Source organism: Halichoerus grypus, chromosome 3, assembly GCF_964656455.1.
Source record: "Halichoerus grypus chromosome 3, mHalGry1.hap1.1, whole genome shotgun sequence".
Lineage (NCBI taxonomy): Eukaryota > Metazoa > Chordata > Mammalia > Carnivora > Phocidae > Halichoerus > Halichoerus grypus.
The window spans coordinates 133,387,109-133,414,102 of record NC_135714.1 but is presented as its reverse complement, the minus strand read 5'-3'; the positions used below and the strand labels follow the sequence as shown (position 1 = coordinate 133,414,102).

Here is a 26,994-nt window from a genome sequence, read left to right as displayed (position 1 = left end):
ACTGTAATTCATCTCTAAAGAAGTTATACAGTCTCATCAAAAGAATAATAAAATAAAAATAAAATAAATTTTGTTATCTTTAATAAAAGAATTAATCTTGAGCTGTTGGTGTATTTGCTTCCTTTTTTTGTACAAACAACACATCTTCATTCTTCAATCTTCAAAAATGATACTTATTCATTCCCAGATTCAGATTGTATCTGTGGAGATACCATCATTAAGAGATTGTACATAGTTTCTGGCTCATGAAGTTTACATTCCAGTGCAACAAACAGGAAATAATAATAGAGTGTGAGAAACATGAGGGCTGGGGAAATAAGTGTACTGTGAAAACATGGGAAATGACAATTACCCTGACTTAGAAAGGGCAGAGATTGGAGAGAGGACTAGTGTCCTCCTGGAAGAAGTAATTTGACCAGCGGGATAAGCAGGATTTATTTAGGTGAAAGTAGCAGTAACAGTGTTCCAGACAAAGGGAAGAGCAGGTGCCAAAGGTCAGAGGATAGAGAGAGCAAGATAAAAACAAAGATTTTAAAAAAAAAGTTCTGTTTGGCCAGGCTGCGGGAGAGGAAGAGGAAGGATGGATAGAGGATGTAAGTAGTTTCAATCATTTTAATTACTTTCTACCTTTTCCAGCAAGTAATTGGGAATCGTTGAAGGATTTAAGCAAGAAAATGATATAATGAGATATATTTGCATTTCAGAAAAAACAGCAGAGTTATAGAATGGAGAAGAGATCAGAAGAGGCTTGAAGGGAGGCTAGGAAACCATCCAATCTCTAAAGAATGATAGCTCTCACAAAAGTGTAGAGGAAATGAAGAAAAGTGGTAGAATTTTCAAAATACAGTATTTAGGAAATTGACTCTAAGGCTTTGATGACTGATTAAAATCAGGGGGTGAAAAAGAAAGAAAAGTTTTTGAACTCTCTTTAAAATGAAACCCAGTTTATCTTACTCTTTAGTGAAGGATTAAAGTTTACAAAAAATAATGTTTTATTAATTTATATAATGAGAAATGTAAATTTTTATATGGGAACAAGGATCTTAAGACAATCTATGAAAATCAGTTGCTTCGTTTTGTAATCACTTATACAGAAAAAATATTCATTTAATTTCTGTGTAAATAGCCTAATCATAAGACAAATACCTAGAGTATTTTAATCCATTCAATTTGCCGGTAAGATATGCAATTTGAAAAACAGGGGAAAAAAGAATTAGATAAAAAATATCCAATATTGGTGAAAATTTCGCAGTATTCTAACTTTCTAGTTTCTTCATTATTCACACTCACAGTGAAAGAAAAATAAAATCTTATGTAATTTAAAGATACATTAACTAAAGTTGCATATTGACTTAGAGGAAAAAGGACTTAGGGCTACTTAAAGTAATGCCATCCAATGGAAACAGAAGGCAATAAAAGCCACTAGAGCAAGGCGCAAATACTAGCCACATAAGTAATATTAAAGTTAAAAAAGAAAAAAAGAAACAGGTGAAATTAATGTTCATGATTTTTTTATAGAACTCAGTATATCCAAAATATTATCATCTCAACATGGAATTTATATAAAATATTTATCAGCAATTTTGTATTCTTTTTGTACTGCCATTGAAATCTGTTCTGTATTTTACCCATAGCACATCACATTTCAAATACTTAGTAGCTACACGTGGCTAGTGGCTATCCTATTGGATGGTGCAGTTCTAGAAGGCAGGGAAACCCACCAAGAGGCTGCTTGCTCTCTTACTATGCCGTTACAAATTTAGTAGAGGGTCACAAGGAGTAAAGGTTAAAAAATTTTTGTGGGGCACCTGGGTGGCTCAGTCGATAAGCGTCTGCCTTCAGCTCAGGTCATGATCCCAGGGTCCTGGGATTGAGTCCCACATCGGGCTCCTTGCTCCGCAGGAAGCCTGCTTCTCCCTCTCCCACTCCCCCTGCTTGTGTTCCCTCTCTCTCGCTGTGTCTCTCTGTCAAATAAATAAATAAATCTTTAAAAAAAAATTTTTTTTTGTAAAATCATTTGGATCGTTGTTTTGTTATGGAGATGTGGCCATGAGAACAAAAGTTAAAGTTAAGACAGAGGAACTGCAAATTGCAACTTTGCCGATAAGGGGACAGGAGTCAACAAAAGTTTTAAAAAATGGAATATGCATTCAAAAATCCAAAATCCCAATAAACTTTCAATATCAAACTTTAATCCATTTAAAATAACTCATTTAAATACAGCCTGTTAACGCTTAATTTAAAAATCTCCTGGCAGCGACTTCATTTGGAATTGGCAGCTTTTTTTTTTTTTTTTTTGACACCAGTAGTTCTATAAATCCACGGCAGGGCATTGCAAACCAGTTTCCATCTTGATTTAGTGCTGTTTTAAGTTTATAAGAAAAATGTCACTATGTAAACAACAGACATTTTGATTAAACACTACAGTTCTTATTTTGGCTGTTAAATCAATAATGCAGCTGAATTGAAAGTAGTTTACATTCCCTCCAAACTGGGCTTCGGCTCAGCTAGTATTGCGCTGACATCATTTTCCAGCAAGATCTGGCCACTCTCAGCAGCTGGGTCAGAAATAATCCTTTACAAACAACCAAATAATTTTCAACCTTAACACATTTCAAGAAGAGGGTCTTACAAATGCCTGTGCTTAAAATAGGGCAGTCAATCCAAAAATAGCCTCTCATCTAATGGGTAATTTACTAGTAAAAACTTTTAAGGTAATTTAAACAAACATAGAAGACAAAGGTCTTTGGGGACATTATTTTTTTCACTTCAACAGAAATTGACTTTGGGAGTGCTCTCCTATTTTCTTTTCTACAGTAGCTTAATTAATATGTAACTGGGAGCAATGCTTCTCAAATTTGTTTTGGTGGCCGAGGACCTGAAAGCCATTGTGCTTTCTCCCAAACTTTGAGCCCACAGAGAACGTCATCAATACTATTTAATTATACTATACAAACTAAGAATACCTTAAAAGAGAAAAAATAAGACCGCATTATATATCTGAAACATAAAACCACAACTACTAGCACATATAAACCATGAGAAAGGGGGCAGTTAAACAGATCACAATAGGCCATGCTGAGATTCTCAGAGAGCATTAATTTACAACTTGAATATTCAAGGTCAGCAACCAAAAGTTAAAGAAAAATATATGAAACAAAAATGCTAAAATGTATTCAATACCACCCAATAACCATTATTTTATGTGATTCACTGTGATTCCATTTCCGCAGCAAGACACCGTCATCTAGCTGGCTGAGCAAAAGTATTCTAGAGCCTCTGTTTAAGAATCAGTAACTCAGAACTTTTAACTACGAGACTTCAAATTGCTTACCTGTAGAAATTCTCTAACATTAGATCCCAGGACACGCAAGATTGTATCATAACCAGACTCTTGACAAAAGACAAAAAACATCTTCCCGAACATTTGGAGGATTTCCCCAGCATTGAGATCTATTTATAGGTTTGGGAGAACAACAACAATAAAACATATTACAGCTAGAATATTGTTAATGGGAAGAATGAAAATAGGTGCATAATTAAAAAATTAAAATATCCTCAATTTTTGCGCAGGTAGACACTGATCACAAGAAAAAAATTCTGACCTGAACAATACAATGAAATCTGTGAAGACAAAATATTGACAGGTCAGCAGTGTAGATGTGTACCTACGTGCAAAACAATCAGTTTCTCAGCTTTCACAACAAACTACTTTATTAATTTTGAACTTTTTTAAACCTATATTTAATGTATTAACTTATTTTTTCTGAAAAACACAGAAAAAAAAACAAGAATGCACATGACAGTATGTTGGTGAAAAATGGCTTTCTTAATGTAAATATGCATATTTAATAAATTGGTTACATATAATATGTACCCCAATATCCTGCTTTTTTCTTAATGTTCAATTATTAATATTTCCTAAAATCTTTACATTTTTTCTGTAATATCCATTTTAACTGCCATCTCATTAACTTAGGGACACAACAATTTATTTAACCAATCCACTCTTATCAAAAAGGTAGACTTTTCCAATTTTTGATAATACAAGTTATCCTGAAATGAAAATATACATAAATCTTAATGCAAATAGATCTAATAATTCCTTTAGGAAAAATTCCTAAAGGGTTTGTACATTTTTAAGAGACTTTGACTAATGATGCAAAATTATTCTCTACAATGTTGTCTTAATTTACCATCAGATTAACAATGTGTGCAATTTCTTGTTTAACTCTACTTTTGACTACACTAGACGCTTAATTTTAAAAATTACCAAATCTATATGAATAAAATTTCATATTTGTTTCAGTTTTGATTACTAACGAGGCTGAATATTTTTATTATTAACAAATTACCATTCTTTCTTTGTAATTCTTGTATTCTGTAATAGGTATTTGCTCTTCTAGTTATCAGTGGCAAAGCTAAAAAGTTTCTTTCTATTCTACCCAAACTGTGGCCAAGTTGTAAATTAAGCACAAGAGAATAATTTTGAGAACAACTTTTTTCCCCATGAAGCTGTTTTTGAACTTTGCCTACTTTGCATGAGCTTTCCCTGATGTAGACCTGTTTCTTGTTTCTTTTACCAATAGTTAATGGAACACGAGATTGCAAGAGAGGTTTGGGGACAATATTTTCTGCATACTACATTTTTGTAATTACTGTGTTGTTGACACCATAACTGAAGTTATTATTACATGAAGTCTCAATAACTTTTTTCCACCCCAACACATGGTTTTCTGTGAGGGCATGCAGAGAGCTTCTCCACTCTCTAAAGAGCTTGTGAAGGAAAACTAGGACTCAGGAAAGCCTGAGCCTTCCCTCCACTGTTGTGCAGTGTACAACCTATGGAACTATACAATGGGATCTTGGTTCATGCATTCCTCTGGGCTTCTATGTATAACTTAGCCAAAGAAGGAAAGTCACATTCAACTTACTGAGGACTTTGCTTGCAGCAGCAACCAAATCATAAGTTTTAGAATCATCATATATTATTCTGACAAGAAATTGTCCTTCTTCATCTAACTGTGCCTCTTTTCTGGAAAACAAAAACAGACAGGAGGCAAATGCTGAAATAAAAAAATAGCTACTATAGCTAAAACTATTGTATAAACGATGGTTTGACACCTGAAATGGGATGTTTTTGGCAAATTTGTTTAAATCAATGCCATTTGCCTAAAAGTCTAATGATTAAGAAGAAATTATTTCACATTCTCCTCCCCAAATCAACATGATATATTTAAGCATAGTTTAGCAAGATTAAGATTTACATAGTACTCTAATGCCCAATACAATGCCTGATATTAACTATAATCAAGAAATAACTTTTGGGGGGGTGCCTGGGTGGCTCAGTCGTTAAGCGTCTGAATTCAGCTCAGGTCATGATCCCAGAGTCCTGGGATCGAGTCCCACATCGGGCTCCCTGCTCGGCGGGAAGCCTGCTTCTCCCTCTCCCACTCCCCCTGCTTGTGTTCCTGCTCTCGCTGTCTCTGTCAAATAAATAAATAAAATCTTTAAAAAAAGAAAAAAAGAAAGAAAGAACTTTTGGTTCAACAAATAGTCAGCAAATATCAGTTGAGTCCCTCTCTGTGCCAGGCATGGTTTCAGGCATTAGGTATCGAGCGTTTAGCAAGATAAACAAAAATACCTGACCTCTTGCGACATATGCATTCTAGGAGGGGAGACAGACCAGGCATGTAATAAGTAACATATAATGGTAAGTAGTTTGAAGAAAAATAATGACAGGTAGTGGGGTAGGGAGCTTGAGTACAAAAGCCAAGAAGCTGAGATACTGGCAATTGAGTAGAGTCTGAAGGAAGCTCTGGGAGTGAGCCAGAGCAATGTGGGGAAGAGGGCTAGGCAGGAGCAGCCTGGGGCACTGGGGGGACCAGCAGAGGCCAGTGTGGCTGGAACAGGCGTGGGGGCAGAGTAGCTGTAAGGGAATGGGTCAGAGTGGTAACAAGGGGCCTGGGTGGACATTAGGATGACTATGGCATTTACTTGAAAGAGATGGATGGTTTTTGCCTTTGTGACCCAAGAGCGAGAGGAACAGACCTATGTTAAAGGAATCAATCCTGCTGTTTCACTGAGACTGGACCAAAAGGGTTTAGGAGAGAGCAAGGAGACCAGTGAGGAGGCTACTGCCAACACTCAGGCGAGAAAGGCTGGTAAGTTGATTCAGAGTGGAAGCAGTGCAAGGAGGGAGAAGTGGTCCAAACTGAATATATTCTGAGGGCAAATTCAACATGATTTGCTGGTGGATTGGATACAGGATGTGAGAAGAGGACAGGACACACAGATGACACTGAGGTTTTGGCATGAACAGCTGGAAGGATATCGTCACCAATGGCTGAACTGGAAAAAGCTGTTGGAAGTGGACTGGAGCAGGGGTGGGTTAGATCAAGGGTTATGTTTTAGGGGCGCCCGGGGGACTCAGTTGGGTAATCATCCAACTCTTGATTTCAGCTCAGGTGTTGATCTCAGAGTCATGAGTTCAAGCCCCACCTTGGGCTCCAAGCCCAGCATGGAGTCTACTTTAAAAAAAAAAAAAAAAAAAAAGAGTTATGTTTTAAACATATTAGGTTTGAGGTGCCAAGTGATTGGATAAAATCTCCTAACATATCCTTAGCTTATTAAATACAGTAGCTCAAAATATATACAGTATTCATGAAAGGAAATTATACTTACCATTTTTAATGGTTGTCATGATCACAGAAGTATTTTTATCTTGATAAAATTTGGATTATTTTTCTCAAACAAGTGTCCAAAGGAGAAATCTATTATTCAAAATATTGCCAGCTGTAGAAGAGAACTGACAAGTTTGCTGATATCTTTTCCAGCGTTAAAAATCACAAATAGGTGGAGCTTGGAAATCCATCTGACTCTCAGTCCAATTCATCTAAATCCCTGTAGGCTGCCAGGAGAATGCAAGACAAACCAGCCACTATCATCAGGTGAACTTGCAACACAGTAGCTCGAATAGCTACTCATGAAATGCTGCCAAGGCAGGCCACAGTCCCTTCCTCTCTCTCTCCGGGCTAGAATACCAGCATCTGCTCAAGGGAAGAACTCCAAATGGTGCCATGGATTAGGTCCAGGGGGCATGGAGATATTCTTTAAAAGTACCCTGTGTGCTTAAGGGCGTACCATTTATTTGCCTGCAGTTGTGCATAACGTTGCATGTAAAAAAAAAAAAAAAAAAAAGAACCTGATTTTGGTAGGCACAGAGATCTGAATTTCAGAGCCCAGAATTTACCAGCTGAATGAACTTGGACAACTCACACAAAGCACATGAACATTAAACCCCCACTTTTTAAAAACAAGAGCAGTAATATAACCCAGCTTCCACATTTTAAGAGATACAATGTGCAAAAATATGTTCTAAGCTGTTGAGGAGTGTATGTGTGTGTGTGTGTGTGTATTACTAATGGCCATAGTGCTTCCCATGTCTACGTATTCAAAAAATTAAAGAGCTGTATATAAGAAGTGGAAGTCTTCCTTTTGCTGAACTTACATAGCTATTAAATGAAGGGAACACATGTTCCAAACCTCAAGTCTTTTTAATACCAAAGGTCAGTGAAATATCCCCAAATTATGAAGATGTAATGTACAAACACTGACTTATCTCTTGATAAATGCTATTATGTGTCTTATACATTCTAATTTCTAATTGTATAAAAATATAAAATATAGGCAGGGAAACCTTTTAAAGAATCCTCCCCTATCCCAATAACCACTGCTAATACTATATTTGAGTTGTTCATGCTTGAATATACTTGTATGGATGACACACACAATTATGCTGCCTTAAAAATCTCCTTTTTTGACTTAGTATTTGATGGATATCTCTTCATTTCATTCAATACATTTCTATACTTTGCATAAAATTGCATTGTATAGACATATTGAAGTTTTAGTAGATACTGAGATTTCTTTTTTTGCAAGTATAAACAATGTTGTGATGAGTATCTTTGTACCTATTAACTGTATTTCTATGTAAAAACGGAATAAATTCCTAGAAATGGGATTGCTGATTTGAAGGATATGGATAGCCTTATTTTTCTCACTTTGCCACTAACATTTTATTACAAAATAGCATTGGTCAACAGATTACAATTTTGAATGCCCTCTAATTTAGGGCATTCTAATAAAATATAGATACATTTTAATTAAATATATAATAAAGTATAAATTAATCTATGTTCTCACTGTGCCCTCTTTTCTCTCTTCCAACTGGGATAAATCAGATGACATAAATTTCTATAATAAACTCAGTTCCTCACAAACACTCACCAACCCATAACAATAGTTAAATGAATGAGGTACAAACAGAATACTCAATCCCTCTGCATAAAATAGAAGAATGGCCAGTTCCCTAGAAAACCCCTAACCATGAGTCAATGCATTCCTTCTTTCTTTTCTCTTGTTTTAATAAAATAAACTCCCTTATCTTTTAAGCTTTACTTCCTGAAATGATCAGCCCAATGTGCTCCCTGGAGGGAGGCTGAAATATAAATTAAACAGTAGTACATGGAAGGAAATAATCATCTTCTTTGAAAAATGTCACACTAAATTCTAATGAATTATTTAAAATACTTAGGATTCCTTATTTACATTTATCTTAGAAATCTTTTGGAATTTTGAGTGGCTCTTTAATTACTCTCCCCCCACCTCACCCCAGAAAGGGGTATTTTGCCACAAATATTTGAGCACCTATTATGCCCCAGGCACTTTTCTAAGTACTTTTAATATATTAATGAAGGAAATAAAGATCCCTGCCCTCAAAGAACTTACATTTTAACTGGTAGAAACAATGAGCAATAACTATATACTCAAATTTTATAACCTATCTTGAGGTGATGAATGTTACAAAACAAAGTAGATGAGGATAAAGGGATGAAAGTAGGGATGTAGGAAGAAGGGGAAGGATACAGTATTAAAATAATGATTAGAGGCGCCTGGGTGGCTCAGACGGTTGAGTGTCTGCCTTCGGCTCAGGTCATGATCCCAGGGTCCCGGGATCAAGTCCCGCATCGGGCTCCCTGCTCCTTGGGAGCCTGCTTCTCCCTCTGCTTCTCTCTCTCTCTCTGTCTCTCATGAATAAATAAATAAACTCTTTAAAAAAATAAAATAAAAAATAAAATAAAATAAAATAATGATTATGAGAGGCTTCCTTGGAGAAGTTAATTTCCCAGCAAGATTTTAGGTGGTAAAATTGATCTCCATGACCTAGTCTTTCTGGACCCATTTTCCTTTCTTCTGTAAATCATTCTTCATCTTTTTCCCTCTTTAGGGGAAAGGAGAATTTACAGTGCAAAAGGAGTAGTATGCAAAAGAATTAATTTCAGGCAATAAGATCAAAGAAGCTACTAGAAATACCTTCTCAGTGTGTCTTAATTCTCAATACTACTTTTCTTCTAACTTCTGGACAAATTTGTATTTGTTCAGACTTTATGCTGTCAAATGATTTAGCCTCCAGAGGGTGCAGAGATGATAATAACCATCTCTCAGATACATCTTGAAGATATATCTTCCACTATTTTTTGAGGGAAGCTTCAGTGGGCCTCCTTCTGACATTACACTCTTCCTTTGCTCCTCTTGTAGATGTTTTTTTCCCTCGCTACTTAAAACCACAGAGGATAACCAGCAAAGAAAAGCTGGGAAGTAAGCTAATATTCAGATTACATAAACAATTTCTATAATTCAGGTAATATTAGCTCACCTCATAATTCTCCATAAGTTTCTAGCTTTTTTCTTAAAAGCAAAAGTAAAGGATGCTTCAAATATATAGATACAACATTTCTAACAATATTTAAGGTTTATTTTCTTGCTGTCAAGAAATTTCTTTTGTGCTTAAATTATCCAAATTCAGCCAAGTACATTAACCCAATTTTCTAGATTCACTCACCTTTCAGAATATATTTTGAGCATTAACTTTGTTTAAATTGTTGTATACACAAAGCAAGGATGTAATTCCCTGTTATTTAAATTATATTTAGTTTACATGTGAAAAAAGCCAGAGGTTGATCTGCGAAACAATTCTAAATTTTCTCAAAAATGAAAGATTTTGGACATACTTTTTTTTCCAATAACTCTCACAACAATGTTGTGATGAGTATCTTTGTAGCTATTAACTGTATTTCTATGTAAATGGAATGACAGCAAATATCATATGAACCCAGAAGTAAACTGGATTAAAATATATTCAATAGTGTTCATTTATGAAATGCAACCGATAGAACTATTATCATCATATATCCGAGTTTGTGTTATTATATCCTGCTGCTTCCTATTATTTTAAATATCTCTTGGATAACCCCAAAGAATACAGTCTTCCCCCTCTTTCCAAACAGTATCGCTTGCAGTAGTTTGTGTTATCTTTACCTATATACTCAATAACTGTATTTGGGCTAAGCATTACATTTTTCTACTTGGTGCATTATTCAATAAAAGAAGTCAGCATACGGTAAGACATATTAAGAGATTTATTTTTAAAGTGGCTTAAATGAGGTTGGATGAAGTGGGGAAAAAAAGGCCCTTTCTTTGGTTAACAAGTAAACCTAGACAGAGAGAAACTCATCTGGTTTCATCTGTACCGCAAGTCAGAGTGTTTTCTCACGCAGCATGCAAAAGAAGCAGCTAAGCTACTTCCATAGGAGGCTGCACTAAGCTTGGGCAGGTTCACCTCTCAGTGTTTCTGTTTCTTCATCTGTAAAATAGAGGAACAGCAGTACTTACCTGGAGTCCTGTTGGATGGCAGAATTAGTCTACATAACAGATTTAGAATAGTGTCTCCCACCCATTTAATGCCCAATACAGCCAACCGGCAATATTTTAGTTGTTGAAGAAGAGGAAGGAGGAGGAAGACAAACTGGTAAGTGGAGAGGAAGAGAAGGAAAGAAATGACAATCAAATATTGGGAATTTGTATTCAGCATCAAAAATGTCAAACTAAAGGTGCACTTAATTTGTTGATTTGATGGTAAGTTCTCTTAATTCAAATAGCCAAGAACAAATAAGTCCTGTCTCCCCTAAGGACTTTAAAAATAAAAGACCAAGCTCTCACCTAGAGATGGAATAAGAAATCATCATGTTCCATATATTTGTAGCCACAGCAAGTGTTTAAAAATTAAGTAGGCACACATGAACAATTTTCCTAGTAGCCATTTCCCTCCTTTTAGTGATGGCTATTTAGTGGAATATAAATTGATCATTTATTTACACTAATTACCTTTCCCCAAAAGAGTAGTAGGTATTTTTACTGTGGTGTTCTGTGGTTTTGGCTTTTGCCTTTTGCTTTTCTAATCATTGGTGCCTAACCCAAGTGCTAGAACATGCACTCAATAAATGTATGAATCTTTTAAAAGAAGTGAATGTATTAATTAAACCCATTTCCCTCACATGTTTCTAAATGCCTATTAAAAATCAAGCAATCAAACATTACTGGCAAAACTGAGCAGTTTGTTTTCAAGCTACTATTTAATTTTTAAAGACTAGGTACACAATTTGTCATAAATATCCAGGCAGCATTTCTCATAACTCCATACTTAAGGAGTTAATCCTTAACTGTGAAATGTGAATGTACAAAAAACTGAATTCATATTCTGACACTGAATTCGTGCTGTTATACACTTTTCAGATAAGTTTAGTGTACTAGAAGGACCTGACTTTTAAGTAAAGAGGTTTCTCATAGAGGTAAGAAAGCAGGTGTTCTGTGATGTAGACCCTGAATACAGGCATCTTAAAAATAAAGTCTCAAAATAGGGTCTGACCTCAGAAGGAAAAGGTGAGCACACATCAAACAATCAACCTGACCAGTTATCTTTGAAAACCATTATCACAGAACATGTTTAATTAAAAAACAGAATGTAGATGTCATCTTGACAATAGCCCCAAGATGGTCTATTTTAGTGTACAGTAAGGACATCATAAATGCTGAGTTGTGTCCAACCAGTACTAAAATTGAAATCCCCCACTTACAAAACACAGATAACTCTATATAATATCTAAAAAGTTAAAAATTCACATTGTTTTTTTTCTGAGTGGTTGTGAAGTATTAATGACCTCTCAATTTTCAGTAGTGGATTCACACTAGGTCTGAATCTGCAAAGGAGAAACTCTGGATTGAGGCAGCTGCCGAGGGGAGAAGGGGAGAGATGGGTCCTTTAAATGCAGCAATGGCTTCCTGCTTGGAGTCTCTTTCAGTTAATAAAGGTCCCTCCTTAAGGCAATGTGTTCACTCATCCAAGTACTATAAACAGTAACAGTAAATGCTGTCAAGAGTGACACATATTGAGGCAAAGTGACATCCTCTTGATATATAATTGCATTTTCTTTCTTTGTACAGGTTGCCACAGAGTATCATTAGTAACTGCCCAAATTCTGAAGGCACATCCATAAACATCTCATATGAGGCATTTTCAGTAGCTTCATCAGACAAATGAATTCACTTAGATCTTTGTGTGTGCACTTCATCATGAACTCACCTTGTGACCTGCTGAGTTACAGCTCTTCTAAAAATAAATGGGTTGCTCAAAATTTCTGAAGCTCTGGTTTTCTTTAGTAAATGTGCTAGTTGGTGAATAAAACCACCTCTAAAAATGTCATAGCCAAAATCACCTGTATAAGTGCTTGAAAAGCCCAGGAAAACAAAAACAAAAATGAGTAGTACTAATACACATGCATATTGCCCAGGCCCATGCTAAACTGGCTGCCTTTGGAAAGAAGGTTCTTCTCTTTGGGGGAAAGCACATAATATAATCATTGCAAGCCTACCTCTGTTCAAATCCTTGCTGTGATGATTAACAGCTGAGTGATTTGACACAGGGTTTTAAAGTCTTGAAGGCTCAGTTCCCTTACTTACAAAACAAGGACAATGAACAACTCTATTTTCTCTGGTGGTTGTGAGGATTAGGTGAGACAATGAGTATAAAGCACTTTTCAGTAGTGGGGACTGGGACTGAGGAAGCTTATGGTAAGTGTGCGGTATATATGAGCTGTTACGTTCAAAACTGAATGACATGATGAGCATTCTCGTCTGGGTTTTACATTTAATTTCAGTATTACAAACATTTATCTACAGATTATAACACTGACTTTAAACAGCACTATATCTACCCAGCTTTTAGACACTTGCTAAAGGATTCAGTCTTGTCCTGAATCCAATCCAGTAGCTGGTTTTTGGTATATGAAATTGGTAATTCAACAGTAGTGTTTTCAATCTTCTATTATATACATACACAGAGGGAGATGACACAAAAGAACTCTGACTCTTCCAAAAGGAGCTGCTATAATATACTACTCTATCTTCTGCCTTTGCTGATATTAAAAAAAAAAAAAAAGTCCATTTCAACAGAGTTTATATTGTGTTAAATAGTGGTTATAAATGTCATCAATCTGACATACTAAATCCTGGTTATAGAAAAAAAATCTGTGAATGTGTATGTGTTCTACTCCCTGGAAATTAAAAATGTGAAGGATTATATATATAATATATTATATATATAATAACACATCACACATATACACACACACAACACATACACACATACACATATACACATGGGGGAAAGAGAGAGAGAGAGAGAAGATAAAGACCACAATATGCCAGGCTCTTTCTTAGGTAACTGTTACAAAGCCTAGAATCTACTGAGACAAAACAAATATTAATCAATAATAGAAATACATAATTATAAACCCTGGTATGTACCATAAAGAAAAATCACAGTTTCGGAGGTGAGAGAAGCCTTCCTTTAAGAAGTCACATTTGTTTTGCCATCTCAGAGCTGAAACACATTTCCATTTCTGGGTAGGGGATGGGGAGAGTGAAGAGGAGAATCTGCTAAGCACAGGTGTTATCCAGACACATAATATGACCTCACTGATATGAGGAATTCTTAATCTCAGGAAACAAACTGAGGGTTGCTGGAGTGGTGGGGGGTGGGAGGGATGGGGTGGCTGGGTGATGGACATTGGGGAGGGTATGTGCTATGGTGAGTGCTGTGAATTGTGTAAGACTGTTGAATCACAGACCTGTACCTCTGAAACAAATAATACATTATATGTTAAAAAAAAAAGAAGAAGAAGAAGATAGCAGGAAGGGAAAAATGAAGGGGGGAAAATCGGAGGGGGAGACGAACCGTGAGAGACTATGGACTCTGAGAAACAAACTGAGGGATCTAGAGGGAGGGGGGTGGGGGATGCGTTAGCCTGGTGATGGGTATTAAAGAGGGCACGTATTGCATGGAGCACTGGGTGTTATGCACAAACAATGAATCATGGAACACTACATCAAAAACTAATGATGTAATGCATGGTGATTAACATAACATAATAATAATAAAAAAAATTCAAAGTCTTCAGGAACTGAAAACTGGCCCATGAGGTTGGAGTGCTGAGAGAAAGCAGGGTATGTGGACTGAAAGGTCCCCATGTTTGAGTGATATGAAAATTGATCACAAAGAATTTCAATAAAACAAAAATTTAATATTTCTTGATTCGACAATGAATGGTAAGTAGATCAGAATATGCAATGGATCCAAAACCACAGTAACAAAGAGGTACAAAAAATACTTCAGAATATTTGCCTTTTACCTGGAATAGAGACTTCTTTAACCTCAATATCTTTCGACAGAAAAAAAGGTGCTCCGTCTTACTAGGCACAAAAACACCATTTTCCCACTGTTTCCTGTTTAATGAACAACGAAGCAAAGAAGCAGATGGAAAAGCTGCAAGTACTCATGTCTTCTGAGTTGTCACCCTCTGAACTGGGCCAGTTATACAGATTTCTTAAAGCCTGTTTTCCTGTTAATGTCTACACACTATCGACTCATAACTATCGCTTTCCAACACACTGAAGAGAAACATGTGCTCGAGTCCCTTTTCCTGCAGAGAGCAAGAGAGTCGAAAAGACATTGTTCCTTGTAAACAGTAGCAATGTCTAGTTAACATCGGCCACAGCTATGTCTGGATAGGTCAAAAGGGAGAATACAGATTTTCTAATTTTTCCTCTGGCTCTGATGTTAATGAGCAAAGCTCCTTCTCTGAAATACCTAATTAAATATGTTTCTATGATTTTTTGTTCAATTCTCAAAAATTGCAGAAAATATTTGCAAGTATTGCAAGTAAAACAAAGACTTAGCTTGATTTCAGGGGGATACTTCAAATCATCAAAAAAATACCCTGAGATCAGGCTATGACCTGGCCTATCACTTACACATCATGCTGCTCTCCAGACATGGTCCAGGTTCGGGAAAGAATCTTAGGTGAAGAGCTCACTGGCAGATATGTGGAGGGATTTACATATGCACATCTTTCTCCGAGTAAGAATAACTTCAAATGCTAGTGACCTTATCAACCAAAAGACTGTGCCTACCTCCATCTTTCAGGCTAACTAGCAGGTCTTCCTACAGGAAAAGGTCTTGATCCTAACAATTATCTAATTTACCTATTTTTATCTGTATATTATTTTTTTATTTGGACCGAGGAAGTTTCTGGGTGTGACAATATGGTTTCATTTTTTTTTTTAAAGATTTTATTTATTTATTTGAGAGAGAGAATGAAAGAGAGAGAGCATGAGAGGGGTGAGGGTCAGAGGGAGAAGCAGACTCCCTGCAGAGCAGGGAGCCCGATGCGGGACTCGATCCAGGGACTCCAGGATCATGACCTGAGCCGAAGGCAGTGGCTTAACCAACTGAGCCACCCAGGCGCCCAATATGGTTTCATTTTTATATGTATATTACATTAGCTCCTATTTCTATCTTAAGAGAAGGGTTTCTATCATCTGGCACCAGAAGAGCAGGGTTGGAGTCCCGACCTTTTAGCTTCCTGTATATAATCCCCTAGGACAGTCCTTTAACCTCTTGGAAGCTCAGGTTTATCACTAAAAATAAACAAACAACAAACAATATTGCACTCACTTACCTGTGGAATCTACAAAGGACAAACTCAGAGAAACGAGTAAAGTGGCGGTTACCAAGGGGTGGGGGTAGGGGAAATGGGGAGCTGTTGTGCAAAGGGTAAGACTGCCAGTTGTAAGATTAACAAGCTGATTATAACTAATAACATTGTATCATATACTTGAATGTTACTAAGAGAGTAGAGCTTAAATGTTCTTACCACAAAAAAGAAATGATAACTGTGTAATAGAAGTAACTAATACTACGGTGGCAATCATTTCACACGTGGCAATCATTTCACACTTAATAAATGTATCTAATCAACACATCGTATGCCTTAAACTTACACAATGTTATGTGTCAATTATATCTCACTAAAGCAGGAAAAAAAATGAGCTGGAAAAGTCTTTCCAATTTCAAATGGGTACTGTTGCACTCAACTGAAATTGCATAGAGGAAAGGACTGGAAATTTTAAACAGTTTTTAAAATATAGAGTACCAGTGATATATAAAAACCTACTTGAACAAGGGTACAGAAAGGTATAGAAATTTAATTCTATGGCCTCATGAATATGAAAATCTGATTAAAATATGACAAAACATAGGGGCACTGGGTGGCTCAGTGGTTTAAGCATCTGCCTTCAGCTCAGGTCATGATCCCAGAGTTCTGGGATCAAGCCCCCATCAGGCTCCTTGCTCAGCGGGGAGCCTGCTTCTCCCTCTCCCTCTGCCTGCTGCTCCCCCTGCTTGTGCTCTCTCTCAGTATCTCTCTCTCCCTATCAAATAAATAAATACAATCTTAAAAAAATAAAATAAATAAAATATGGCAAAACATAGTGCCTTATTTTGCTTGTTTTAATTTTTTTTTTGATAAAATGTATATGAGGAGCAAATGCTACATTTTCAAACAATAAATAAGGATTAGGGGAGGGAGGATGAGAAAAATGTAAGATTGATTCCAAAGTGGAAGCAGCATCATGAAAGTAACAATCTTCCCACAATCTGCAGAATGGAGAGGGTGAGTGGGACAAGTCAGACACAGAAAACCCAGTCATAGTGCTGTTAAGAGAAGGACAAAGGAAAGTGTTAGGAGCCAGAATGAAAGAAGAGGAGAGTCTAAGGGGCACTTCAAATTCAAAGAACTGGTACCAGTTGCACAGAATGGACAAAAGAGAAAAACAAGCGAAAATGACAAGGAAGTTACTACTTATCCTAGAGTGATGAGGGAACATTTAGTTTATGTAGACCTCAATGAGCTACTGTTGCTTAAAGGAGAACTTCATATCTTTCAGGTGAGCTGGGGAAGAGAAAAGTTGAAAAATTTTGGTTCTGGATGAAATTAATAATAGTTACCATTTATTAAATAGTTCCTTTTCAAAAACTGTGCTAAGCACTTTCAGATATTTTTCAACATGTTACAACAACTCTATACAATAGGTATTATGTTTTCCTTACTCCGAAAGGCTTAGAAAACTTAGGCAACTTGGGAAAATCACATAACTAGCTTATAGCAAAGCACGTGCCTGTATGAACCATAATGATTAATTTGTGATTAGCAAATTCAACTAGATACATTAATTTCAAAACTGGAAGATAAGCATGTTTCTATGCTTGAGTTACAGGCAGAAATCCTTCCATGTCTGTGTTATAGGCAGAAAATTCAAGAAAAAATAAGACAAAAATATCCTGATAACTCTGAAAAGAGTTAGTAGCATGATAAGATTTTATGTAGAGGCAAGGAGTATATCTTACTTTTCTATCCTCAGTGCCTAAAACACTACACTATGCTCATTAAGACTAAGCTTAACTAGAAAATGAAAAAAAGGAACAAATCAATGAATGAAAAAGTATGCTGCCCTGCTGTGGGTAAATCAGTTAAAACCATACTAAACATATATGAATTCTTTATTCAAGGAAGCTGATTGACAGCCTTCTAGAGGAATTGCTCCAACATGTACCAACTAATGGTGTGATTACATCTTTTCAAATCTCATACTAAAATTTCGATCCAAATATTTATCTCATACCTTTTAGTAAGACAGAGAAGGGCTAAGCCATGTACTGTAAAGCACTATGGAGTTTTATATCTATTTTTAATTTGTTCCTTGGCCTGCTCAACTCGAGGCAAAATAGTTTTTAGGAAGGCATTTTGTTTGCTTGTTTTCGATAAACTTTTAATCATCTTAGATTTTTTTCAGTTTTTTGAATCCATCTTTATGTTTCAGTGAAGTTAAACCAATCTAAAATTGAACCCATTAATTTGATGCAATGATTAGTTTTGCCAGGGATGATGGAAGAATAACAGAAATGATTAAACCAAGTAGTTAGGTGCTTTTCTAATAGCTATATCCTGACTTCATGTTTTCTCTGAAATGATGATTGATTTTTTTCATCACCTTGGGACCACGGCTTCTAGAAAGGACCATGTGAAAATTGAAAAGATACCAACAAAACAAGATTTAAAATAGATTCAGAGGTCTCTTTTTCTTTTTCATATGTATATTTGGTCTAGATCAGAGGTTAGCAAACTACAACCCATGGATTAAATCCAGGCCACTGCCCCAATTGTCCGGTCTGAGAGCACAGAATCATTTTTATATTTTAGACAGTCACATTTTAACAGTTATGTCCATACCTACATAATAACCTCAATATTGACTTTTGGCCTGCAGCACCTGGATTATTTACTATCTGGCCCTTTAAGAGAATGTTTGCTGACCCTTAGTCTAGATTTTTTTTTTTTCTTAAAAGGAGGAATTTAAAGCCTCTGTGAAATGGTTATATGATTGTAAGAGTGTAAGTGGATACAGAGTTTACAATGAAGCATTTTTGGCTCCTACCACTTAGAATTTGCTGTCTGGAATCTGTTACTTAGGGTTTTATTTGTCATTAAATGTTTGGCATCCTTTCTCATGAAGAATGTATAGCTATTTCCTACTAAACCAAAAAAAAAATGTTATATAAAGTTTTATAAATATTGATTTATATAGTTTCTCACAGACCAAAAAGGAAGATGGAGACGTTTGGTACTTACGGAGACAAAAAAAAAAAAAAAAAGTCACACATTTAGTTTTTCATAAAAAGTTAAAACAGAAAGTATATTGTATATTTTGCATATTGAACCATTGGTTACAGTGATCCTTCCCTCCTGGAGTAGAAGATGAAATTGAGAGGAGGCATCAGAATCTTCCAAGGAGCATTTTCAAATTAAGCTCCTCCAAATTCTCCTCTCCTGCCCCTAGGCAGTGAGAATCTCTTTGCTGTGCTAAGCAAATGCTCTTCCAGGGAGTACAAAGTCACCCCTCAGGGGTACTGACTGGGTTGGAAACCAATGAGCTGCTTTAATCCCTCTCAACACAGAAAACTGAACAATGTTCTCTATTCCAGATCCTAAATGCTACCCAAGACAATAAGGGCTCCAACAAAAGGGATGCTCAGACAAAAAAGGATTAAAGTTAACACCTGTATTACAACACTAGTTTAACTAACAGTATTCCTCTTGCTGGGGTACATAATTGTTGCAGGGGTACATATAAAAAGACCCATATGATTTGTTTCATTTTACCAGAAAAAAAGATTTTGAATGATTTAAATTATCAACACTTGAACAGATTAAGAATACTGTCCAGAAATACTTAGAGATAAATTAGTGAGTTAAAAGATATTGATGTTTAATTAAAAATCAATACACTGTTTTTTAAAGTAGAATGTAACAAAGTTCTTAGCCTACTTTGAGAAAGTTAAGTTCTCACACCAGTGGAATTTGAATATTTTTCGATATTTTGACCTTCTCTGGGGGAAAATGTGGCCAATACAAACAAATCAGTGATAATTTAATTTTTGAAAATTTCTGATACATTTCTCTATAAAGCATATTTTTCATCTTTGTATTTAACAGTGATTTAAGTTGGTAGTGGGTAGGACATACACTCTAAATCTGGTTAAAACACATAATAGCTATTTAGCCATAATAGCTATCTTTTATTGTGCCCTCAAAATTTCAAATATATTGTCATAGCATATTCTCTCAGAAATTTGGAGATTTCTATATTATGGATGAGAAAACATGTGGGTGATATGCATGATGCTTTCATAAATTCACAAAGTGGCTTAAAGATAATCCTATACTTAAATTACAGTCTAAAATCTTGCTTTTGACGTCTGCCTTCTCTATAACTCTAACAAGCATAATAAAAATTATGAAGGCATTAATAAAGTAGATCCAAATCTACTTTATTCAAATCCCTAAGTAAGCTTTAGTACCTAAATACTCATTTGATTCAATCCATAATTTCCAAATCTCCACTTCTCTTTATAATATGTGGATATGCCCTGTGGGTAACATAATTGGCTCATGGAACATGAAACCAGGCTCAACGGTACAGACCCGAGGAAGAGAAAAGTCGCATTCTAGAGCTTAATAGTTAACCCTGGCCGTTTCCATGGAAACTGATATTTAAAAGAAATCATTATCATGTAACTGCATAATAAGACTTGTTAGAATTGATTGCCAACAGTTGCAATGTATTTGGAAAAAAATAGCATGAAAACACCACCTACTTGATATTACAAAATGAAATCAGTGAGGTCAGGAAATGAAAGTAAAGAGTAACAATGTGTTCTCCTCCGCCCACCCAGGTAATCACTTCCTCTACTTCCATTTCAATGTGACCTATTGTCGCTCCATCGCTCCAGGATGAAAACCCTTATACATGGTTTTGGTATAGCTAGTTGGTTGTGCTCATATATACAAGTCAAACGCAAATTTCACCAGAGTAAGAGAAGAAAGAATTTTGTTAGATCGAAATGTTCAACATGCCCGCGGAAATGATCCATCATTCCAACAGGCTTAAAGTCTCAGGTGGCTGTGGTATTTCCGTCCCCATCCAAAGTACCGTCAGCGCTAGACTGAAACTAGGATGCTCTCCTACATGGCAGCCTTCACCATAGCAGAAGCCAAAAAGAAGGGGGAGGGGTAGATTTTGAGAAAATGGAAGAAAAAAATCCAATTTTACTTTATTTCAAATGAGTAAATGCACTTGATTCAGTTGCTCAAGAAATCATCTCAAGAGAAGTGAGTTTTGGCACACTAAAAAGGCTTAACTATTTTATGTGTCTTCGAGGTGTGTAAATTCTAAACGAGCCAAGGTTTCCTGTTTGTTTCTAAGGCCTCAGGCTCTTTGAACGTCGCGGAGGCCTTAGTGGTCCCCGGGGCCCCTCTCCGCGTGGGAGTCGCCCGGCTTGCAGAGGCTCGGAGCCGCCCGGGCGCTGGCAGAGCGTTCCCACGCTCAGGCCGGGTCGGGAGGCCGCGGTGACCCCGGGGGCTCCTTCCCCTGGCTTTCGCCCTCGCAGCCCCGCCCCGGCCGCCCCTCCTCTCCGGGTCCCCGCTCCGGAGCGTGGGAGCGCAGCTGCAGCCGGGAGCGGCGGGCGGAGGCATCTCGGAGGATGAGCGCCCGCGACCCAGGCAGGAAGCGGAGGATGCAATGAGGCGCGGGGGACAGCGCCGGGGCCGCCCCGGGACGCCCCCCACCCCCACCCCACCTCGCGCGCGCACACGCACACACACATACACACACACACACACACACGCACGCACGTACACGCAGCGCGCGTCGCCAGAGCGGGGCCCAAGCTAGAGGGGCCAGTCACTTACTTGATGTCTTCCCACACCTCCGGCCCGTAATTGCGGATCACCAGCAGCTCCAGCGCGTGATTCACAAATCCGTACTGCAGGGACAGGGGAAACCTGAGCGCCAGGGACCAGCGGTGGGTGGGAGGGGGCTCGAGGGTGGGCTGCAGCATCAGCTGTCACAGCTCTGGTTTAACCTTGTCCCCTGCCCTCTGGCTCCGCTCGGTTCGGGGTACTCGGTGCTAAAGAGAGGCATCAGACGCGCGCCACCTCCACCCCAATCAAAGGCCGATCTTTTCCGCCACCGTCCGCCCCGTCGCCATGCCACCTTCTTACCCCTCCGCTCACCTGTCACCGCTCCGAAGCAGGCTGGGCATCCGGGAAAGTGTGGCAAAGGGGACGCGAACCCGGCACATCCCCCGCCACTGGCCCTCAGCCACCCACGCCGGTGGGGTCCGCCTGAGACGAAAAGCCCCCGCGCCTCAGCCGCAAGTCCCCTTCCCGAGCCCGGGAAGTGGCGGCGCGATGCAGAGTGGCGGACCCTCCCCTCAGGAGCGAAGGCACTGACCGCCCCGTCGCGACCCCCAGCGTTCCCACCACCCCTGCCCAGGACACAGGCAAAACAGAGAGACTGCTCCCGCGACCTGCGGTGCGCTCCCCCGGCCCCCGCGCCAAGCTCGGGTGGCGCGGCCGGTTCCCTTGGGCAACCAGGCCCGGCGCGGCACGGCGTGAGGTTCCTAGCCTGCCCCGGCTGGAGGCACTCACCATGGTGTCTGCGACCCGAGCCGAGGAGGCAGCCCCCACGCAGAGGCACGGCCGAAGGGACCCGGGTGGCGGCTGCAGCAGCGACCGCGCAACAGGACCGCGGCGGCAGCATAGAGCTGGAAGCAGCGCAGAGCCTCGGCCCGCCCTGATTGCCACCACTTCGCAGCCAATCGAGAGTCGAGCCGCTGGAGGCTGGTCGTTGCCTCCCAGTTTTCAACCAGTCAGCGACAGAGGAGGGAATTCGGATGCTCTCTGCGCTGGGGCGCTCCAGTGCCTTCCAGTCCCCGCCCCGGTGACAAGGCTTTCATTTGAGGCCATTACATGACGACGGAGAAGCCCCAGTTTTGCTTCTTGCATGAATTCCGGGGGAGGAAGAATACAGCTGTTGTGGTCCCACCAAATGTATTCTTACCCAAAGGTCTGCCTTCAAGGGTAGCAAAAACTAAGGAGAGAGAGAGAGAAAGAGAGAGAGAGAGAGAGAGAGAGTGTGTGTGTGTGTGTGTGTGTGTGTGTGTGTGTATGTGTGTATTGCAACAGACAAGCCCTAAAAAGGAATACACCCTCATGGTCAGCATCCTCATGTTCATCGTCCTCTTGCAGATAAACATTTCCTTTGTGGCTTGATTCCTCAACAGCTTTTGGCAAACTGAAAGCTAATAATACTGAGCTTAACACATACTACTTGTAGTTAATGAGACTAGTTGAGTGAGCCAGCTAAAGTATTCATTCAATTTGATGAGCATGATAATACAGTTTGGTGAGCATCCTGTCAAACCCAACTTTGCCCATTATTAAACTGCCCTACAAGATCCTGTATTCTATGCTTGATCCTGGTGGGACACCTGACCCTATATCATAGACAAGAGCTATGACTCCAGGGAATTTTTAACTGTCCAGAATTGACTTCTGTTCCTCTTTCTCAGAGGTAACAGATGAGCTGGGGGGGGGGGGGGGAACAGTACAAAATAAGCAACCTTTTAAGTAATCTATCTCCCAGTGAACATTCTACCAGACACTTAGGTTCCTTAGTGCTCTGAGGCCCACCGCAGGGAAAAGATGAGAGGAACAGGAACTTTCTGTTGATTAAAACTGCCTGGGGCGCATGGATATGGTTAACTAGTGTTAGGTCCAAAGTGAGGAAGGGAAAGCAAGCATTGCTTCTAGGTCACCAGTCTCAAGTGGACCTGAGAAGCCAGGATACTATTCTGTAATGTGAATAGTTTACTGTGAGAACAATTTCAGTATGGTAGAGAAAATGTCAAAGCAAGAAAACTATACTGGCATTGGTACCCAGAGATCTATATTGAGGTGTAATTGATAAAGAAATAATTATATAGAGGGGCACCTGGGTGGCTCAGTCGTTAAGCATCTGCCTTCGGCTCAGGTCATGATCTCCAGGGTCCTGGGATTGAGTCCTGCATCGGGCTCTTTGCTTAGCGGGGAGCCTGCTTCTCCCTCTCCCTCTGCCTCCCCCACTGCTTGTGCTCTCTCTCTCTCTCTGTCAAATAAATTTTAAAAATCTTAAGAAATAAATAATTATGTAGAAAATAAACAAAACAACAAATAACTTATAAAAACACTAATTTTATCAATGATGAAATGATCAATTAGATTCATACAATGGAACACTTTACACAATAAATAAAATACTAAACTATTATTTATTATTAACTATTACTCTTTAACCATTAAAATAGCCTATTACTCTATACAACTCTGAAAAAGATAGATACATAACAATACAGAAAATATGTTATTAAATAAACAAATGACACATGAATGTAATTTTTTTGGTTATATAAGATAAAATGCTATTTGGGTAATAAGACTACACACACACATTGCTGTAAGCATAACCTTTGGGGAGATGCACAGGAAAGTTTTGATTTGCCTGTTGTCTATAATTCAAACTAGTGGTTGGAGAGATCAAGACTTTTACATTTTGTAAGATGATCTTCTATACCTTTTGATATTTTTCTATGAAGATGTAATAATTTTTTAATTTGTTAAAAAGAATTTTTATCAGGGGCACCTGGGTGGCTCAGTCAGCTAAGCATCCGCCTTCAGCTCAGGTCATGATCCCAAAGTCAGATTGAGCCCCACATCGGGCTCCCTGCTCAGCGGGGAGTCTGCTTCTCCCTCTCCCTCTGCCTGCCCCTCTGCCTACTTGTGCACTCTCTCTCTCTGTGTCAAATAAATAAATAAAAATCTTCCAAAAAAAAAGAATTTTTATCATATCTTGACCTGTCTTCTTGTGACCAGCGGTAAACCCCTGTTGCATCTCAGTCTGGAGTGTGCTGTGGTGTCCTCTACCTTAGATTTTCATAGGTAAAAGATAAAGAGGGGAAACTGCTCTCTAATTATGAAAAATAAGAAAAGTCCACCTGGAGGGAGATATGAGAGGAAATGAAGGATGAGCGTCCCTGTCAACTTTTGTTCTCTCTCTCTGAAGTTCAAACATTCCCCCATCATTGCTCTTCTGTCTGGTAACTTTTTGCAATGATTGTCCTTCTGTCCAACACCTATTTGCATTTGTAAGTATATTTTGCTGTTTTGTTTTCTAATTGTCTTATATTCACTCTGAATCCAAAAAAAGTTTTGTTCACCAAATCTTCGCCAGCTTTTGTTTGGCCCAGAAGATACTACAAAGGATATGATGTTCGGGGAGAGGGGGTTGGCCACCAGCAGTGGAAGATCCCAAAAGGAAGTCACTCTGCTTCTGCAACACCCTACCCATTGTTGCCACCACCATTCCTATGACAAAGGAGCATAGGAATACAGTCACAAGTAGTCTATGTGGTATTCTCAGTAACAATGTCTTACCTTTGTAGGGACCAAGGGCAGGCCACCCCAAGATGGGACACTTTGGTATGCAGACTATTTTTTAAAGGTTGCTTGGTTTTTTTTGTAATTTTTATTTTATTTATTTTTTAAGTAAACTCTACCCCCAACGTGGAGCTCGAACTCACAACTCTGAGATTAAGAGTCATACACTTTACTGAGCCAGCAGGTTGCCCCTGGTATGCAGACTGTTTTGAGCAGAAGGCAGTTTGAGACCCTGCAAGCTCAAGAGAAATTTTACCCCTCTCTTAACTGCATAAAAGAATCGAAATTGAGGGTCTTTTTTCAGAATAAGGTTGACCAGTAGAGATAAATTTTATCTGAGCGACTCATCTGTATGGCAGGACAAACATCTGCTTATGAAATGTCTGTTCTTCTTATTGCCCTGTGAATTGCATTTCTTCTGTTAAAAAAACAAAATTAAACTAAGTAAATGTGAAGATCTAATTGTCTTTATTAAATAATTCATGAAGCAGGCAGCACCCTCTCTAGCAAGTAGAGAGGCACTCCAAGAGTTGTTCCAACTGGAAGATTTTTATAGAAGAATGTTGGGGGGGGGGCAAGAAGCTTATTAGCAAAAGAAAAAGATTGTTCCAGGTGAGCTTGTTTCTAGGGGGGAAGGCAAGATGTCTCATGCAGATTACCTCGTCTTTCTTTGGGGGATGGAGAGGACCCAGGTGGCAGACTCAGTGGCACAGACCAAAAACTTCTATATTTCTGGGTTTCCAACCCAATCAGACATTGAAAGTGCAATAAGATTATGTATTGAGCACTGGTTTGAGAACTCTGACGAAGTGACACCATTTGGGGCCTGTGTTTGTCTTTTAATAGTTTCCTCTAAAGTCCCAGACCCCTTCTCCTTAGGTCAGGATGACATATATACTTCATTTTGCCAGACAGTCTTCGTGATTTCTGTGTCTGTGGGGATTGCCTGTTCGTACACAGTTACATTTTATTGTCTCCTGTGAATCTGTCTGTTAATCGAGGTAGAAGAACGCTTGAAGGGAACAGGAATTCTTGCTCCGGGAAAGTTGGCATAGTGGACGGGATACTTTCACTCGCCAGACACTGCTTGCCCTAGATATAGCTGCCACTGAGAGATCCTGGGAAATCCGACATACAGCCGACGGAAGGTAGGATTTCTTACCATGTCAGCCCCCAGAATCCATCTGCGGAGTTCGATGGAGCAAGAGTGGTGAGAGTCGTTTATCTCTCTTCCTAAATTTAGATTAGAAGGAGAAAATATCTGTGGAAGTAATCCCTTGGGCTTAGCAACTCTTTGGTTACTGATCCCTTTCCTCCCAGAGATCATCTTTGTTTTCTTTTGTCTGTGTCTCTCATATTGTTTGTCAAATGGACTTGGAATGTGGGTGCATGAGGTAAAGGCTGTTGTCGATGGACAACTGTGGAAGGCAAAGCTACAAACCTGGTGGGCAGGAGTCGAGCTTTTAAAACCTGTTAGAGCATTCAGCCACCAAACTCAAAGACTCCCATGATAGAAGTTGGTCACAGATGGGTCAGATTGATACTAGGCGGTCCACCACCTTCAAGAAAACTTCCATGCAATCAGGTGTGCTATAAAACAGCACGCGGTGCCCATGGCACAACTCTCCTAGGTATGAGTGTGGCTCCAAGAGATCCAAGGCTTAGATAAAGCAGTTAATGTACATATTCCACATAGAAGTTTTTCTTTTTTTTAATTTAATTTAATTTTATTATGTAATGTTAGTCACCATACAATACATCATTAGTTTTTGATGTGGTGATCCACGATCCATTGTTTTCGTATAACACCCAGTGCTCCATGCAGTACATGCCCTCCTTAATACCCATCACCGGGCTAACCCATCCCCCCACACCCCTCCCC

At 38.8% G+C, this 26,994-nt stretch overlaps 1 protein-coding gene across 3 annotated transcripts in view; it reads right to left on the bottom strand.

The window, feature by feature from the left end:
• GUCY1B1 (guanylate cyclase 1 soluble subunit beta 1) overlaps positions 1–22,441 on the bottom strand; it is a 52,973-nt gene extending 30,532 nt beyond the window's left edge. Inside the window, exons 1-6 of one of the 3 annotated variants that reach the window (XM_078069346.1) lie at positions 22,287–22,427; positions 21,870–21,980; positions 21,546–21,619; positions 6,685–6,910; positions 4,935–5,035; positions 3,335–3,453 (exon numbers count right to left, since the gene is read on the bottom strand). In XM_078069346.1, coding sequence (XP_077925472.1) covers positions 3,335–3,427 — 93 coding nt within the window. In that variant the 5' untranslated portion in view covers positions 3,428–3,453; positions 4,935–5,035; positions 6,685–6,910; ... (1 more) ...; positions 21,870–21,980; positions 22,287–22,427. Of the gene's footprint in view, positions 1–3,334; positions 3,454–4,934; positions 5,036–6,684; positions 6,911–21,545; positions 21,620–21,869; positions 21,981–22,286 lie in introns of all 3 variants that reach the window. The other 2 variants (XM_078069345.1, XM_078069344.1) reach the window with 2 other exon arrangements.
• Positions 22,442–26,994: the final 4,553 nt, after the last annotated feature.